Source organism: Musa acuminata, chromosome BXJ2-9, assembly GCF_036884655.1.
Source record: "Musa acuminata AAA Group cultivar baxijiao chromosome BXJ2-9, Cavendish_Baxijiao_AAA, whole genome shotgun sequence".
Classification (NCBI taxonomy): Eukaryota; Viridiplantae; Streptophyta; class Magnoliopsida; order Zingiberales; family Musaceae; genus Musa; species Musa acuminata.
Window position 1 is genome coordinate 9,176,233 of NC_088346.1, and position 18,019 is coordinate 9,194,251.

At 44.0% G+C, this 18,019-nt stretch overlaps 4 protein-coding genes and 1 non-coding gene across 7 annotated transcripts; 1 reads left to right on the forward strand and 4 right to left on the reverse strand.

Moving 5' to 3' along the window:
* Positions 1-2,825: 2,825 nt before the first annotated feature.
* LOC135623019 (transcription factor MYB36-like) lies at positions 2,826-4,372 on the reverse strand. The gene is made up of 3 exons (XM_065125478.1): positions 4,127-4,372; positions 3,712-3,841; positions 2,826-3,624 (listed from the first exon to the last, which is right to left on the reverse strand). Exons 1-3 carry the CDS (start codon positions 4,260-4,262, stop codon positions 2,958-2,960), a joined length of 933 nt encoding a protein of 310 aa, XP_064981550.1. The 5' UTR covers positions 4,263-4,372; the 3' UTR covers positions 2,826-2,957.
* A 3,364-nt stretch (positions 4,373-7,736) lies between these two features.
* On the reverse strand, positions 7,737-13,671 carry LOC103998123 (DNA repair protein XRCC3 homolog). Of its 3 annotated transcripts, XR_010491250.1 has the most exons (3): positions 12,773-13,671; positions 10,319-10,496; positions 10,118-10,238 (listed from the first exon to the last, which is right to left on the reverse strand). XR_010491250.1 is itself a non-coding variant. In XM_065125479.1 (2 exons), exons 1-2 carry the CDS (start codon positions 13,618-13,620, stop codon positions 7,932-7,934), a joined length of 1,428 nt encoding a protein of 475 aa, XP_064981551.1. In that variant the 5' UTR covers positions 13,621-13,671; the 3' UTR covers positions 7,737-7,931. The 3 variants fall into 3 exon arrangements, 2 of the variants coding, with proteins under 2 accessions (XP_064981551.1, XP_064981552.1); XM_065125479.1 differs by lacking the exons at positions 10,118-10,238; positions 10,319-10,496 and adding an exon at positions 7,737-8,511; XM_065125480.1 differs by lacking the exon at positions 12,773-13,671 and having other exon boundaries at positions 8,943-10,238; positions 10,319-10,485.
* A 219-nt stretch (positions 13,672-13,890) lies between these two features.
* Positions 13,891-13,961, forward strand: TRNAG-CCC (transfer RNA glycine (anticodon CCC)). Its single transcript has one exon. It is a non-coding gene; the product is annotated as a tRNA-Gly (tRNA).
* Positions 13,962-14,202: 241 nt separating this feature from the next.
* On the reverse strand, positions 14,203-15,048 carry LOC135624034 (fasciclin-like arabinogalactan protein 14). The gene has a single exon (XM_065127508.1). It carries the CDS (start codon positions 15,046-15,048, stop codon positions 14,203-14,205), a length of 846 nt encoding a protein of 281 aa, XP_064983580.1.
* Positions 15,049-16,873: 1,825 nt separating this feature from the next.
* LOC135624035 (fasciclin-like arabinogalactan protein 3) lies at positions 16,874-18,019 on the reverse strand. The gene has a single exon (XM_065127509.1). The coding sequence runs from the start codon at positions 18,017-18,019 to the stop codon at positions 16,874-16,876; it is 1,146 nt and encodes a 381-aa protein (XP_064983581.1).

The window sequence follows — 18,019 nt, forward strand, 5'->3', positions numbered from 1 at the left end:
TTATGCTGCAACGCCCGCCGCGGCCACGAGGGAAGTAAGCGGTAACTTCTGTTGCGCTTTTGGCGCCGTCGCGAACCGTTGAACTGCCCTTTTGCTTCGGCCGGTCGCCATTCCGAATGCTTCTGCACGAGGCAAGCATGTTTCGCGTGGGTCCCCACCCACGTCGGCGAACACGTGTACGAATGGCAGCCTGTCAATGCGGACATGAATTCTGCTGTGTCGGTCAACGTCAACGCGTCCGGGTACGTGGATATCGACTATGAATAGGATTGAGCTGAAATCAGTCTGCCCATCTTTGCGTTGACTATCATCCTTTTTCTTTTTTTTTTGTTTTTTCTCTGACAAACAATCTCGACATGTGTTACTTTTGGGATATGATTCTTTGCTGTCGACGAGGTTTTTCTTTGAAGATTCTGCTAGGCATTTTAGCGAGTGACTACTTAACCACCAAGCAAGAAATCCTGATGATGAGAAGAGGAGGTTTGCAAGAAGAACAAACACCACCAAGCAAGAAAGCTTAATGGTGAGAAAAGAAGGAGCCGCCAAGCAAAAAAGAAATTTTGATGGTGAGGAAAGAAGTTCAAGAACAAAAAAGTCAGATATATGTTGCAGCAACTGGCATTCGGATGGATGACGGAAGCAGACAAAGGCCAAGACAAGGTAAGGGGCCACAAGATCTGCATTTGAAGTCCAAGAACAATGAGGTAGGCATGCAGTAGCAAACGAAGGCCAAGACAAGGGGCCACGAGATCTATCTTAAAGTCCAAGAAGAACACCAATCATGGTTATAAATCAAGTTCATGTCAATTTACTCCAGAAAACTCAAGTTTTTGAAGTTTGTGAACCATAGTTAGAATATGTAATCCAACTCTAATTCTTCCTCATATGGATTATCTTTGTGATACCCAAATCAATCCCAACGTCGGAGGTGGGCGAAGACTAAATTTGACTTATAAGAATCTGATTAATGCATTATATTAATTCCTACTTGATGGTTAGTGGTTTGAATCAAATAGAGTTATTAGCCAGTTAGCCTATTAAATTTTGGTCATCACATTTGGTATCTGGGCCTGTCAAGCTAATGTGATACCCCAATCAATCTCAAAGTGGGCGAAGTCTAAATTTAACTCGTAAAGATGTGATGAGTGTATTACATTAACTTCAACTTAAATATTTTGGTAAGTGTATTAGATCAAACTGAGTTATTGGGCTGTTGATCGTGATAATCTTTTTAATCCATCTTCTTATATCTAACATATGTGAATATTTTTTTTACTTTAATTTTAGTGATTTAAATTATGTTCACATATTTTTTAACATCATGGAAAGATTCACTCATCACTAAAGATATTATATCTTTCTTCATTTTCTATATCTCTCTTGACTCCTACCTTATCTTTCCTCTTTCTTCTTCTGTGGTAATGCATTATAATTCCCTCTATCTATAGCAGGCTTGAAATCAGGACTTAGCATCTCAACTAAACAAAGACTTCTATCTTAACTAAACCTTTTAAATCCATCTTCTACCTTATCATTAAGTTTAATTTTGCTATCATTGTCACACAAAACCTGATGAACTCAACCACAAGTGAGTGATGATTGATGAGGCCATGGTTTAAGAAATTGAATGATATCAATCCACAGCTCAATTTCTCAGTACAAGAAGGTAAAGGGATATTAACCCATTCAAAATTTCTCCCACAAATTCACACAGGATATTTTTCAATTAGGAATTTTCTGTTTAGGTAGATCAGATGATTAATAAGGTCCCAAATTATGTGGATCACAAACATCCATCAGTTCTCACATGAAGAGAGATTGCCAGATTGAAATCATGTAGATGGCTATAACATGCAGAATTAAATTGAAACATAATCAAATAGAATACCAAGATATATATGGAAAACCCCTACAATATGAAGGATAAAAACCACGAGGTAAACTAGAGATAATCCACTATAAGAATAATGAATATACAAATCTCAATCTCTTGCCTAAAACCCTAGCAACAATCACAAGAGAATAACTGAGATATAAATATCATGTCACTATGCATAAAATTCTAAATCCTCCATAATTCTCTCCAAGTAATCATAGTAAGAATCTACTATAGATTTGATTTAACCTTAGATGAGAACACTGTTAGATGATTGAGAACAGTCTATGTTGTTTTTGTTTTCTTCCCTATCTTTCTCCTTGGATTTTTATCTTTTTCTCCTTCTTTTTAATGTTGCAAAGATCTCCTCCTGTCCTCGTTGCTGCCCTATTTATGCACTAAAAAATATAACCCCGCACCCCTTTAAATTTGATCTAGGATTAGGTCAAATGGGTGGACTGTGCCATGATAAAGCCCACCTTTGACTGAACAAATGGGCTGTAGCCCAACAGCCATGGTTTAAGAAATTGAATGATATCAATCCACAGCTCAACTTCTCAGTACAAGAAGGTAAAGGGATATTTTTCAATTAGGAATTTTCTGTTTAGGTAGATTAGATGATTAATAAGGTCCCAAACTATGTGGATCACAAACATCCATTAGTTCTCGCATGAAGAGAGATTGCCAGATTGAAATCATGTAGATGGTTGGCTGCTGTAACTTGTGGTCAAAAGTGTATGCTCTCATCTTTCATGTGTGGGTAAAAGTCCACATTGTACGCCAACGTTGAATTCAAAGAATGTAAGTAGTAATATGTGGGCATTTGGTGTGCATGACGGCATGCATGAAGAAGCTCCTCTTTCCTTTGATCTTTGCTTTATCTTTTTGGGTGCTAATCTTACTCCATGACACTCATCGTTCATAACCTTCACCCAACAATCTAAGAACAAATCAAGTGCAAAGTTTGGCGTGATGTAATGCAAGAACACTACACAAAGTAGTACTAACAAATGTACTCCGACAGGTATTAGAACAAGATGAAGTCCAAAGTATCAACAATATCGATACATCAAACTACTCATCATTGCCTCCCTTTCATGTACTCTTGAAGCATAGAATCTGCATGGATGATAGCAGTCAAGTCCCAAAGTCCGGACGTGTCCTCGGAGAAGCCATTACAGTCCCACGAATCCATGATCTCTGCTTCCACATTCGTCTGGTTGTAGTCACACGATTCGTATGGCTTGCACCCGGTCGCTGGTTCTAATGGATTAGAGCTTGAGCTGGAACGATCCGTGCTCGGAGCACCGATGCTGTCCGGAGGTGAACGAAACCCTAACGTTGAGCGGTCCATTTCTTCTTGGATGGCTGTGTTATGCATGTCGAGTTTAGCTTGGTATGCAGCCATGTCGCCCAGAGCCTGAGCTTTGGCCATGTCATCCATGTTGTGGCTCTGGAAGTTGCTCTCTCCCAGAGCATGGTAGTCAGGCCACTGTGCAGGGTTGTGGTAGAAGGAAAAGGGGTTGTGGAGACTTTGGAGATGCATGTGGAGCTGAATTCTTTCGAGGGCAGATGAAGTCACTGCTGGCGGAGGTTTGTCATTGCTTGGCTGTTGAGTAGCATGCACGCGTCGATGCTGCAATGGTTCTCTTTTCTTGCCCAGCAGTTTCTTCTTGAGCTTTGTGTTCCAGTGGTTCTTAATGTCATTGTCCGTTCTCCCTGGTAATTGAGCTGCTATTATTGACCACCTGTGCATGGCAATACTTGTTAGGATAAGATGTGATGGAGATTGGTTACACTGGGGAGAGAGAGAGAGAGAGAGGGGTAAGATTTACCTGCTCCCAATGCTTATGTAGAGACTACAAATGATGAGGTCTTCCTCTTCAGAGAAGTCGCCATGTTTGATGTTAGGCCTCAGATAATTCAGCCATCTCAGCCTGCAACTCTTCCCACACCTCTTCAGCCCTGCCACAAACACCAACACTCGATCAGCTACAACTATAATAATTTTCAGCAACGTTTATCCATACGTAGCTCCTTAATCTCAGCTCCTATTCCCCAAGACTCCTGAACGTAACCTAGTAATCTCTCTATAGAGAACATCCCTGCAAGATGTACGTTTGAACCTTCTCCTGAACCATCTTAGAAGAAGATCCAGGCAGAATCTTCTTCCGGAGTTCAACAAAGAAGAAAACACATGTATCTAAGCAGAAAATGAATGATCCGGAAGAGCTTGAATCGAGGACTAACCGATCTTATGAGGCAACGCAATCCAGTTACCACCAGTTCCATGCTCTTCAATATAAGCCTTGAGTATCGTATCCTCCTCCGGCGACCATGGTCCCTTCTTCACGTTAGCTTTGTCGCAGCACGGAGCCCTCCCCATCTCTCTCTCTCTCTCTCTCTCTCTCTCTCTCTCTCTCTCTATCTATCTATCTATCTATCTCTATCTGTAGACAATAACCCAAACAACAGGCCTTGAGGTCCTCGTCTTAGGTGGAGAACAGCCAAGGGAGAGGAGACCGAGCTATATAGGAAGACACCGGGAGAGAAAGATGGACTGATTTGATGGTGATGCTTATTATACGACAAGGCCACTGTTGAACTCTTGTCTAGGTTTTACTTTACTGACTGCTTTTAGCCACTCTTATAGATCTCTTTTCAATGCGTGGCCTCTCTTCCATAGGCTTAGATATCTTTTGCTGATAGAACTCTGGATATTCCAAATCTTTGTAAGATCGACAAAGTCCGTCATAGGAGCATTACACTGCTTATTCTCTAGCAACAAATATTTGACTTGACTTGGCCTGCCATCACAGCCTAATCTCGAGAAGCAGTCATTGTGTCACGAGGTCAAAAGGAAGACCCGAAAGACTTGGATTTCCCACCAGCTTTGATCATGGAGATACATAGTCACTGCTATGTCTCAGTTTACATACAGTGTGCATATGCATCATACACTTGTATAATGAAGATGTACATCGATTCTACACTTGGGTCTGTTTATTCACACTACATGCACATATACCTGCACATATATGGTACCCCATTGGTTAAGAATCATTGTTGCAGGCCAGCTTTTGGTTATGATCATTGAAATGTTTTCATGTTTGATAGGCTCCCATGAAGGAAGAAATGTGTACAGGGACAACTGATTCAAGATACCCTAACCCCACCACACAACTTTATGTGTTCACTTTCCACAGTAATAGCTTGAAATGAAGGTCAACAAAGGGACTGTCTCCCACTCACAATGATCCTCAACAACCCCTCATAATTAGCCAATTATCCAACTATCTAATCTAATCCCGAGCATTGATTTCAAAGACTACATGGAAACTAGCTAATCGAAAGGATAAGACAGGCCGCCGAAGACTCCCCCCCCCCCCCCCCCCCCACCCCACAAGTCCTCAGTATTCTGGTAGCAGTAGAAATGCTGTCTCTATCTGTATGTTGGACAAGTGGATGGGGATGGTAGCAGGAGATGAACAACAAGGCAGCAAGAGAAAGCCTCGCATTGACCTCCATTTGTGCTTTTGACATTGAGGAGGGAGCAAGAAAGAGCGGTAACACCTTTCCAAAAGATAAAGTTGGACACCCCAAAAGGCAGTCCTCACTTTGATGGTGGTAGGATTAATTATGTCAAGTGGGGAGGATTAGATGTGAGTAGGCAGCGTAAAGGGGAAGTGGATGCGGGGATTTCTCCCTTGTCTTCGCCCAGTGTTTGGAATCTGAGACAGATAACTTTGGCACGAGCAATGAGAGCTCTCGGGGCTGCAGAAGAGGCCGTGGGGATAAGCACAAGGGAGACCAGAAGAGAGTGAACTGGAAATATGGAGGGGAATCAAGGAGATGAGGTTTGATGGACCTGATTGGCTTCTAGCATTTGAAGCATTCAAGGGTTTCGGTGTGCACTGCTAAGGTACAAGGTAGAAACTTACACCACTCCACGTGGCAAAATAATAAGGAATTATATCCTCATCTCAGTGGATTGCGCACTTTGATAACCTTAAGTCGAGGTAGTCACATGCATTCAATTCTATTTTATTATTTATTATTATTATTATTATTTAATGGACATGGAGAAAATTTATAATTACGTGAATCTATTATTGTTAATTTTAGATATTTTGAATCAATGATTTAAGCTCAAGTTGCTGACTTATTTATCTCGTCGTCATGATAAATGAAGGATCTGATTATATATATATATATATGAGGCATAAGTAGAAAACGATAATCAATCAATGAATATAGTGAGAAATCGAGTAAAAAACGTTTATAGCGATTGATGATGTCATAATTATATCATGAGCTATTGCGAGTATAATGATAAACTCAAGTAGAAAAGAAATATTCATAAATATATTATATTAAGATCCGATAAAAATAGAAGTCATAAATGAAAAAGATTATAACACCCACGTACATCCCATGTCATATAAGAATTTGGCTACCGAAAGGTAAAACATGTATGAAGAAGCATGTATAAGAATAAAGACAAAGCTATCGCAGAGCATTGCTTGAGCTCCAAATGAATCCATGGTGCGTTGGTAATCCAATGTCCCTTTCCTTAGACGACTAAGAGGTGGAGTAGATTTCAAACCCTCGAGAGTGTAGGATCTTGGAAAACTTCCACCCTCAAAAAAACACAAGTAACGTCATACACAGTGTCAAAAGCCATGCAGAAGGAAGTCAAGTAGTACTCACCACTTTGTCTAAGACTTCTAGACCTGGAATTTGTTTCTTCCTTCCTTTCTTTGTTCTACCGATTCCAGTCAAAAGCAGCACCGATTTGTTGATATGTGTGCATGCATATGCATATATGAAGGCTCTTAACGCCACTCGACGACTGAAAACTTTGTGGAACATTGTGCATTGCTTGTTCACGCACCATTCTTTTGTCCTTTTGGATGATTTGCCTTTAAATTTATTTGCAAGGAAATCCTTTAGGTTATTTGTTTGCCTTTAAATTACTAAAATAAGTAATCATTTGTGAACTATGCTTCAGAGAGAGAGAGAGAGAGAGAGAGAGATCTTTATTTGGTTCTTGGTGATGTGAACCATGTCCAAGGAATCAATCTATAGAATGACATGTTTGAAAATGGTCCTTTTATTCTTCTTTGACTACTTCAATAATGGAGAGAGAGAGAGAGAGAGAGAGAGAGAGAGAGAGAGAGAGAGAGAGGATTAGCACCTGTGGCTATGAGGATTGCCAAGTCAATGTCAAGAATAAAAGCTTGCAAATCTCAGTCCAAAGTTCTTTAGGATCAAAGTTAAAAAGAGAATCCAATTAATTGCAAACATTTATTGTATTAGTTCAAGAAAAAAATATCACTTAAAAGAGGATATTTGGGACTTCATCTTGACAAATAATCATCAATTAGTCTATTCCAGAAAGAAAATATAAGCAAATTGTAATAAGCACATAGGGTATGTTTGGAATTACATTTGAAATTATATTGGCCCAACATGATCCATTAATATTAATGTTTATTATTGGATTAGAGGAGTATATATGTATTAGATATTCAATTAAAGTGAATTCACTAATCCATTAATATTAATGTTTCCCCAAGAGGCCAAAAGATTCATACATTAAACTCATGCTCATTCAACAGGAAGCTGATCTAATCCTTTTTTATACGGTGGGGGCCACTTGAAATTATAGCTTAAAAATCCAATTTAACTGTTCCAAATGGCTAAGCAACGTGACCTTTCCCTCCTTGGATTATAACGTATGGCTTAGTAGATTGTCCGACGTGTATAAATGAATGCATTTTGGGATAAGCATGCTTTATGGAGTGCATTCTTTCGACACTATTTTCATGATTACATTGCTATTTTTAGGTTGCAATTTTCATATCATTTAGTCTCATATTGTTTGAGGAGTATGAGAATCAAGAACTCATAAATCCCGAATCTCTTTTATCCTAAAAAGTATTTTTTTTTTAAGCTCATAAATCCATCGAGATCCACTCCACTAAGTCCCTTGAGAGCAGGTACCCCATCCCCGGCATGTACTCGTGGAACGGATCCATGCTGTCGCAGGGCTTCAACGAAGCCGCAGTACAGGTCCTCCCTCGGCATCTTCTTCAGCGACTCGGTCAGTTTGGGGAGCCGGAAGTAGATGTCGTCGTCCGCCTTGACCACGAAGTCCTAAGGCGGCCGGTCCCCGTCGAACAGCTTCGGGAGGCTGGCGAAGTACGCGTAGGTCTTGCCCTCGTTCATGTTCTCGGTGCAGTTGAGGATGATGACGTCGTCGTAGCGCATGATCTCCATGGCCACCAGCACCCGCTGCTCCTCCTTGGTCAGGCTGCAGAGGACGAAGCGGACGTCGACGTGGGCGGTGAGGTTGGTCTGGAGCGAGTAAACGAGGCGGAGGAGGTGGCGGCGCTCGTACAGGTCGGCGCGGGTGAGGACGCCAAGGAGGAGGCGGAAGTCGGGTTCCACCGTGACGGGCTCGGTGAAGCTGACCGCAGCCGCGGAGGAGGAGGTGCGGCAGGCGGTGACGAACGACTGCAGCTCGAACTCCTTCGGGTAGATGACGAGGTAGACGAAGGCTCGCAGGACGACGGCGAGGCAGACGAGTCCAACAGCGGCAGGATGCGGCTTGTGCAGGGTGGCTTTCATGGCTGCAGCGAGTAGGCGGAGACTTAAAGCTGCACTAGTCGGCAAAGAGAACAAGTACAGCACATAGACTCGGACTTCTCCGTGAGGAGAAACGAAAGGGCAATGAAGCAGAGGTCTCAGGTTTGGTGCAAAGGCACAGCTGACCTTTGCGCACATTGGTCATGCGTCAGTATCCCGCAAAACGCGTGAATCCAAGGCGGAGAAGAAGGCGAAGTTTCAGTGAGAGAGCAGACGAAATGTGACACGGAACACTATGTCAGATCTGAAGGCTTAATCACTTGGACTTTCTTTGGTCCAATTATGTACGATGGTGGCAACAAACCGAATCGTTTCCAATACGAGAGAGAGAGAGAGAGAGAGAGAGAGAGAGAGATGTTTGCAGTGCACTCGAGGCTATATTGTTGCTTGCAGATGAAACCATGCTACATCTTCCTTGTAAAAGCCCCTACGAATTAACTAAGCCTCTTAATTCCATGGGAAAAGAAACCCACAAATACATTGTTGATGATGACACAGGTTCACCTCAACAGATATAGATCATCCGTCCATATGGGATGGATGGAGCAGACCAGTCTCTGTACACCCGCTTGTTCCTACCATTGCTTCGGTCATGCGTAAGACAACACAGAGAGGGGAAAAACCTTGGAAGGTCTATAAATGATACAGCTTAGAAGGCTTCAGCCCCTCAGTGGCGTTGAAGTACTTGAGGGTCGTCGCCCACCTCAAGTTGTTCTTGAGCTTGTGCACGGCGATGGTGTCCGGCACGAACTCATGCCGAGAGCACAGTCGTGGCTCCTCCATGTAGTCGTACATCGCCAACTTCATGTCGAACCTGTTCTTCCCCCGACCTCCGGCTCTCAGCCACGACCCCGTCACCAAGTCCTCCGGCCCAACCTGATGATCCCTCGGCATCTCCGACGTCGCAATCCACTCCACCAAATCCCACGACAAGACATATCCCATTCCCGACATGTAGCTGTTCGGAGCTCGCCCGTCATGGCAGGGAGTTAAAAAGCCGTAGTACATGTCCTCCCTCGGCAGCCTCCTTAACGATTCCGCCAAGTTCTGAAGCCGGAAGTACGTGTCGTCGTCCGTCTTCATGACGTAGTCGTACGGCCGCTCAATGCCGTTGATGACCTCGAGGATCTTCGGGAGGCTGGAGAAGTAGGTGTAGGTCTTGCCGTTGTCCATGTTCTCGGTGCAGTTGAGGATGATGATATCATCATAGAGCATGATCTCCATGGCCACCAGCACTCGCTGCTCCTCTTTGGTGAGGTTGCAGAAGACAAAACGAACATCGATTCGGGCATCGGAGACGTTGGACTGGAGGGCATAGGCGTGGCGGACGAGGTGCCGCCGCTCGTAGCTGTCCGGGAGGGTGAGGATGCCGATGAGGAGACGGAAGTCAGGCTTCAGGGACACGGTCTCCATGAAGTTTGTTAGCGAGGAGGGCCGGGAAGTGACCATGGACTGGAGCCGGAACTCATTGGGGTAGATGACGAAGAAGACGAGAGACATCATGGCTGCCGAGAGGAGGACGAAGGAGATGTTGGAGGAACAAGTATGCAGGGATGGCTTCGTCATGGCTTGCCGTGGAAGCCCAACGGATCTACAAAGGTTCGACTGCCCCTATATGTATATATGGTTGGCGTTGGGACAAACATCACTTGGAGAAGGGAATGCTGCCGAACTTATTCACCGACCAGTTGGCAGACGGATTAGCTTTCCCCTACAAAAACGCCGAGGAGTGTAATTAGCAGCAGCATTCCAAATTGGTTAGGTCTTTGCTGCAGTCTTCGATGGGTATACCTTTTTGAGTTCTGACTACTAAGAGAGACGTACAAGGCGTTCCAGTCATCGTCCTCTCATGGAGTTGGGGAGGACCTAACGCACTGCCAAATCCTTATAATGCGATGGAGGTCAGATCCAGAGATGTCATGGCAAGCCTTTTGCTGGTGGCATGTCCGGCTATCATCGTCCGGCGACTCTGTAAAACCAGGATTAATTTAGTAGGAGAGCAGAGGTGGTTGAGGATCTATCGAGTGGCCTCAATGGATTTTTGGAATCATAGAATCTTCATTTAATTAATCACAACTAGAGTAAATATGACTTCTATCTTTCTTGCAGAACGATGTCATCGACTACTTCAATATAATTAATCACATTAATGCTAATACACATAGCAATTTCTCATAAAATTCTTCTTCCACCTTTGATATGGACCAATATGTCATAATTTTCCTCACTTGAGTAGTCCTCCCCATTATGATGTGCCTACAAATCTTTTCCTCACTATGTTTAATGATAGGTCAGTCTGATATCAAACTTCAACCATCAACTTGACAAACCTAAAATCATACGGTCCGACCTCAGGTTAATAATTATAATCCTTACAAACCAACTCAAATTATAAAAAAACGGAGTATTTGCTCAATGATTGTCTGGGGATCATTTAGATCAGCAACACAAATTTAGGTCAATTTGTTCTAACAAAATCAAATGTTTACAGACTAAGAGCAGATATTTTAGCAGTATAAATAACATATGCCTTAAACCACAAGTGCATTAGCGTGGCCCAAGCAATGTTTGAGATATTCAAGGCTAAATAATCCAGTGCAAATATATTATCAACAAGTAATATAGAACATATTTTTGTTTCTTATTTGCAAAATGAAAAGAATGCAACTACATATGTACTTCATAAAAGGCAAACTAAAACCTTTTGAGATAAATACTCCTCCCTAGCTAGGTTGGCTACCAAATCAGTAGTCCAAACTGCCACCTAGGTAAAATAAATGAGTGCCTTCCATGATATTTTATAAGACAAGTATAGCATATTGCTCACATTTGTGGAAGATCTAAGGCCAGTTAAAGAAAGAAGACAAAATAAGTTTCCTACAAATAATGTATTTGATGACTTGGGAACCATGATGATTTATGATAAGAGGGGCAGCCCTTAGGAGGCAGTAAAGATCTTATATGGTACATTAATGTCGGCAACCATACAAGCAGTTGGAGGCAAAACTAGGATGTGTTTCATAAATGAAACATAACTTTACAAAGAAAAAAGGAAATAAGTTGTAACATTTTGTAGACAGAGAAACTTCATTGAAAACAGAGATGGATGCTTGCATTTTATATAGATAGATACGGAAATTTAAATGTTGCATTCTACATTTTAGACCGACATAAGACCATGCAGCAAGATTCTTTTCATAAAATGATCACAAGTTTATGCTGGTTTTCTTAAGTCTTGTTTAAACGAAATAGCTTCTGGAATGGTTGAGTTTGGTTTAGCACAATATAAAATCATCCAAACTGAACCAAAATTGTAGAGTCGATGGATATTTGTCATTTATCAAAATAATCAAATTTTCTAAACTACATATTTGAGACCACGGCCTTATAACACCAATACACAGAAGAAACTTAAACTACACTGTGAGATAATCTCTCAAACTGTCTTGTGCTTCAGGTAGTTTACTAGCACTATCCATCATTTGCATTAAAGATGTTATTATGTCCTTTAACCAGTAAGTAAACCGGCTTGAGGACCACTAAGCAGTGTATACTCAATAAACTATCAACAAAGTTTAAATTTTGAAACACTAGACTCGGAAAATCTAATTTTCTATTCACTCAGACATGCACATAAATTCATCATGTTTGCATTAATCCATATCTTGCTCAAACACCAGTGAAAACTTACGACCAAATTAAAACTAGGTCGAACCAGGCATTGATAGAAATATTAAGAAATTGCCATTTTGATTCAAATTTCTCCAGTTATTTGAGTTTATTCTGACATAGCTTGTTCAATTTTAAACATTGCCATTCAATTCCTGGTCTTGGATCTCTTTTTCATTCAATGCTCTAAAATCAAAAGAAGGAACCAATAAAAGTGTATCAGATGCTACCAAAATTTATTCAACTCCCGAAACCATGATAGGAACTAAGTTGTAGAATGTGCTTTGAGCTTTAAGGTTATACAATTACAAGCATCAAGTAGATGACCATTGGTATGACTACAATAAAAAAACCTACAAAAAAACAAGTTAATTAGATTTCATTAATTTGATAAATTATATCTCCCTCTACCATCCGGAAAGAATCAATGAATAGTATGAAGAACATCAATACCGATATTGGCAATATAGATGAAAGGACTGTTCAAGATAAAGAAGGATATACTAACAGAGGAATCAAAAACCAACTTTAAATTACCAAAGCTAATGCCATAGTATCTATCACAAAAGATCTCACCTTTGCAGCTCGATACCAGACACCCCTTCTCTGACGATCACAAACTCGCAAGAAGCCTCGGGCAAGTGTGGCGCAAACACAACCTGCATCCACCTCCTAGTTCTCGATGAGCCAGCGTCGTCCGCAACCTCGTCCTTCCTCGACAAGAAGAGTCTAGTATTTACGCAATTCGCCCAAGAGAGCCCTAAAGCCGGGCAAACCCGCCTCCCCGAAGACCACAGAGAAGCGTAATTCCCCACCCTCTGCCCATTGGCTCCTTCCTCGGAGCCGACGACATCGACGACCTGGTTGGTCACGACCACCACCGACCCGAATCGCTTTGCTTGCTCCTTGAGCTTGGCTGCGATCTTGAAGAACAGGAAAGATCGCTTCTTTAGGTCTTTAGGGTTATTATCGAAGTCGGAGCGGAAGAGGGCAGCGATGGAGTCGACCACGATGAGCCTGACGGGGAGGTGGGTGGGGGGACGAGCGAGGAGGCCGTCGGCGGTGGCGAGGAGGGATAGGAGGTCGTCGGGGGAGTGGGCGGCGGCGACGAAGATGTGGCCGAGAGGGTCGGCGGCCGAGGACGACGAGGAGAGGGCGTGGAGGCGGCGAATCGGGAACGGGAACTCGGAGTGGATGAAGAGGGAGGCGGCGGAGAGGCCGCCGCGGGAGGGGGGGAGGAGGGCTGCGAGGAGGAGCTGGAGGCAGAGTTGGGTCTTGCCGGCGGCACTCTCGCCGGCGATCTCGGTGACGGAACCGACGGGGAGACCGCCGCGGAGGAGCCGGTCGAGGACGGGGCAGCCGAGGGTGAGCTTCTGGGCCGGAAGGAGGAGGAGGGGGTTTAAGGGTTCGATTCCAGGTAGCATGACGACTCCGCCTTCTCCGTCGAGGAATGGTTCGCAGAGGTGTTGATGAGGGTATCATATTGGGCCTTACTCAGCCCAGTAAAATTAGGCCGTATTAATGCTTATATAGGCCCAAATATCTTTGAGATAAGCAAGCACGCAACCGATCGAACGCTTGGTCACCTTATCCAACGGTTTGAAACAAAATCAAACACCTCTCGCGGATCGTGGAGTCATAGAACCATATGGAAAATGCACATAAAATAGACATATAAAATTGATCACCAACAAGCGCATCTGGTGTAGTGGTATCATAGTACCCTCCCACGGTACTGACCGAGGTTCGATTCCCCGGATGCGCACTACCTTATGTTATTTTATGGTGTAATTTTATTATTTATTTGTTATATATATATATATATATATATATATATATATATATATATAACATGAAACCATATAGAGATGAAGATAATGATAAATATACTCCTCCAAACCCAATTATTACAGTTAGAATGAAGCAAGAAAGCAATGGATTCCTTCAAACCCTGCAGCAGACCATTTAGCTTATAACCCCTGACGTCCTCCCAAGTAGCCAACCATTCATACGGCAAAGAATAGGGCGCCCGCCACGGTGAGTCCCACGCTGATGCAACCCGCCACCGGAACTGCTGCCGATTTCTGATCCTCCTCCCCCTCCGCAGGAGACGGTGCATCTCCGTCTGCTGCAGGTCCGGCAGCCGGCGAATCCGCATCCGGTGCGTCTGCTTCCGGTGCGTCTGCCGCTGGCTCAGGGGCGCTCGCCTCGGGGGCCTCCGCCGGACTGTCAGCCGTCGAATCGTCCACGGGCGCCGGTGCAGGCACCGGCACCTCCGGTGGCGCTGTTATTGGAGCGCCGAAAGGCGCCAGCGGCGTGCCGTTGATGCCCTGCGGGACGATGACGGCGCTGATTTGGAGAACCGAGAGGTTGTACGGCTTGGCGGCGACGGACTTGACGTAGGTGGCCACTAGCGGCGACCCGGGTACCCCCGACCCGAAGGCAAGCCGCCCGTCCGACAGCTTGGTGGCGTTGAGGAACCCCATGCGGTTGGCGGCGACGCCGGTGGTCTGGAATAGGGTGGTGAACAGGGTGGACCGGCGCTTGAGGTTGTGGATCTTCTCTTTGTCGTAGTAGTCGAGGATGACGTGGATGGAGAGGACCTGCTTGAGCGTGTCGGAGTCGAGGCTGGAGAGGGAGGAGGCCGCGGAGTTGTCGACCGCGAGGACGGTGATGGTCTGGCGGCGGTTGACCTCAGAGGCGATGTCGGCCTGGCTGAGGAGAGAGTTGAAGTTGGAGAAGTCGGGGAATTGGGAGAGGAGGCGGGTGATGTTGTGGGCGGTGGCGGAGGAGAGCAGGACGAGGAAGGAGACGAAGACGAGGAGGAGGGAGAGTTGGGGCCTCGAAGCCATTGTGGGAGGCGGAGGAGGAGGAGTATTTGGGTGACTTCACAGGAAGAAGGGGGGGAGATGAGGAAGATTTATAGAAGTCGAGGAGGATTTCAGTTGGGGCAGTTGGAATGCGTTCTATATTTGGATCTCTCGTCCCGCCAAATTTGGAGGGAGACCGGTCAACGTATTGTTGCGGTCCTTCGGAAAATGTTGACCCAGCTGCAAATCAAACTTACAAGTTAAATCCACTTAGATAGGTGTTACGATCTCCCTTGTTTAGGGCCAATTTTGTTCGAAATCAAAGGATAACATGGCATACATGACAACTTAATCTAATGAGATAATGATCTTTAGGTCGAGCCTTATACTATACATACGTAATATTAAGTTGATTCTGATTCTACTCATCATAACCTAACCTAATGAGATCATTATTTTATTAAATTTATTTAAAAAAAATAAAAATAATTAAGTTAAAGTTAATAAAACTATACTCATCATAAATTTCCTTTCAAAATGAGACTAAATCAAGAGTATTACAATATCTCTTCAATCATCAAAGTAAAATTATATCATAATAAAGTATTAGAGTTTTATTTATGTCATGACTTGAGCTTTATTATAATACACATATCACCCTTATAAGTCAATATTAGCCTTGTCTGTCGGGCTAATAGGATTATAATATCTAGCTTTACAATATGACAAGCTATTTCACTTTTTTTCATGGGTAGTTCTTTCCTATCTTAGTTCTCTCATTTTACTTTAATACTAAGTTGATTCTGATATTAAATGTTATGACCCGACCTAATAGAATAACTAACCCATCAACTTTATTTGACCTAAACTATTAGTTAAAAATATTAAGATTAATAATAATATGCTCATCAGATCTTTACGAGCTAAATTTAGTTTTGTACTAATCAAAATATTATAATTTAAATAAAAAATTAATAGTATTATATTCATCATATTCTTATATGTCAATTTAAATTTAAATTTACTTTGGAAGCTAAACTGAGAGCAATAGAAAACCTCTCTTTATATTAGGATTATAATCGAGAGACATTAGGATTAGAATGATGATGAACTTCAAAATTTCCTTTATATTATCAAGAGGTTTTATTATCATAATAATAACAAAATAATTATAGTATTGTTTGTCGAGCCTTTTACTATGCCCATTACTAATTTCAGTCATCGGACTTAGTGCGAAAATTGATTTATTAACCTTATTGAAACATTTAAAATATTTAAATCAAAATTAATAATATTGCACTCGTTATATTTTTATCAATCTAAATTTTGATTCATGAGATTAAATCGAGTATTAAATAAGACCTAAGTTTCGATCATGATTAGAATAGTGATGAATTTTCATAAGTTTTATTTTAACATAAATAATAAAATAATTATAGCATTATGTTGAAGATTCTTCAAATCTAAATAATTACAGAAAATATTTATAGTTTTAATATTGATATTGATGTTTTGATACGATGAAAACAAACATGTGCAAGAAGTGATTTTGTCAAATGTGTTGGCCCATTCTTATGGTATTGATGGAAGAAGTGCTAATCGAACTGTATGAATCTCTCTCACTTACTACTTAATCAATCCGAATTATATTGTATCGACCTGTGTGACAGATAGAGGTGAAGTAAAATATCATCCATATGATCCATCAATCAACCAAACCCTGTATATATATTTCCTTGTTCAGCAGCCTTCCTCGCAGACACAATGGATAACATGCCTCCTACCATACAGGCAGGCGCATGAAGGGGACCAAAGAAAGACGACAAGGGTGAACCAATATGACCTTTGCCTTCCAAACCTCCGACGCTCAAATGGCACCAAGCACAGCAGCACCCATGAGGAGCCCAAGTGCCGCGCCTGCCACGACCCGCCCTGCTGAAGAGCTTGGTGTCGTCGTCTCCCCGGCCGGACCAGAAGTTTCTTCTGATTCTGCCGTGGGCGAGGAAGCTGATGCGACGCTTGCAGCTGGTGCACCTGCGCTTCCCTTGGGAGCGTCGACCGCGGCGCTCGCACCTGGACCCTCGACGGGGGATGCGGCGCTGGCCTTTGGAGCAGCAGAGGAGGCCGGCGTAGAAGCCTTCGGAGTTCCGACTGGAGTGGTGGAGCTAGCTTTGGGAGCCTTTGCGGTCGTGGCGGGTGCGGCAGGGCTGCTCTTTGGAGCCGCCGAAGGGGTAGGGGTGGCGCCGCCGCTCGTTGGAGCTGGTGCGGTTGCGGAGCTCGACTTCGGTGCCAAGGCAGCTGTGGTGGTGCTCGAGGACTTTGGAGGTGTCGCGGGAGCGGCGGGGCTCGTTTTCGGGGCCTCCGCCTGGGTGGTCGGAGCAGCCTTTGGAGCTGCCACAGGGGCGGCGGGAGTAGTCGTGTTCGCTGTAGCCGTTGCCTCTGGGATGTCGTCCGATGGCTTCGTCGTCGGTGGCGCAGCCGACGCTTTCGGGGAGGCGGCGGCCGGCTTTGTTGTCGCCGGCGCTGCGCTCCCGGCTCCGGACGGCAGGATGGCGCTGCTGATCTGGAGCACCGACAGGTTGTACGGCCTCGCCCCGATGACGTTGATCAGGTTGGAGTTGAGGGGAGCGCCGGGCGCGGCCCACCCGAACACCATCTGCTCGCCGGGGAGCTCGGTGAAGTTCACGGAGCCGCCGGCGAGGGTGGGGAGGAGGGCGGACTTGTTGAGGTTTTTGTCGAAGATGTAGGGGTCGTAGTAGTCGAGGAGGATGTGGGCGGAGATGGCGGTCTTGATCTTGTCGGCGGGGAGGGATGAGATGGGGGAGATGGCGGTGTTGTCAACGACGAGGACGGTGACGGTCTGGCGGCTGTTGATCACGTCGACGAGCTTCAGGTCGGTGAGGTACTTGGTGAAGGCGGAGTAATTGGGTAAGGGGTCAAGGATCTCCTTGACGTCGAAGGCCGCAGCCGAGGCGACGAGGAGAAGAAGGAAGGGTAAGGGTTTGGAGGCCAT

Bases quoted from the DNA above. Each gene is read 5' to 3' on its own strand.
- LOC135624034 (XM_065127508.1), bottom strand. From the start codon at position 15,048: ATGGCTTCGAGGCCCCAACTCTCCCTCCTCCTCGTCTTCGTCTCCTTC.
- LOC103998123 (XM_065125479.1), bottom strand. From the start codon at position 13,620: ATGCTACCTGGAATCGAACCCTTAAACCCCCTCCTCCTCCTTCCGGCC. The intron at 8,512-12,772 runs GTGAGATCTTTT...TACTCGCTGCAG, and splicing joins TCTGGTATCGAGCTGCAAAG to CCATGAAAGCCACCCTGCAC.
- LOC135624035 (XM_065127509.1), bottom strand. From the start codon at position 18,019: ATGGCCTCCAAACCCTTACCCTTCCTTCTTCTCCTCGTCGCCTCGGCT.
- LOC135623019 (XM_065125478.1), bottom strand. From the start codon at position 4,262: ATGGGGAGGGCTCCGTGCTGCGACAAAGCTAACGTGAAGAAGGGACCA. The intron at 3,842-4,126 runs GTTAGTCCTCGA...TGTTTGTGGCAG, and splicing joins TGCGTTGCCTCATAAGATCG to GGCTGAAGAGGTGTGGGAAG. The intron at 3,625-3,711 runs GTAAATCTTACC...TGCCATGCACAG, and splicing joins TACATAAGCATTGGGAGCAG to GTGGTCAATAATAGCAGCTC.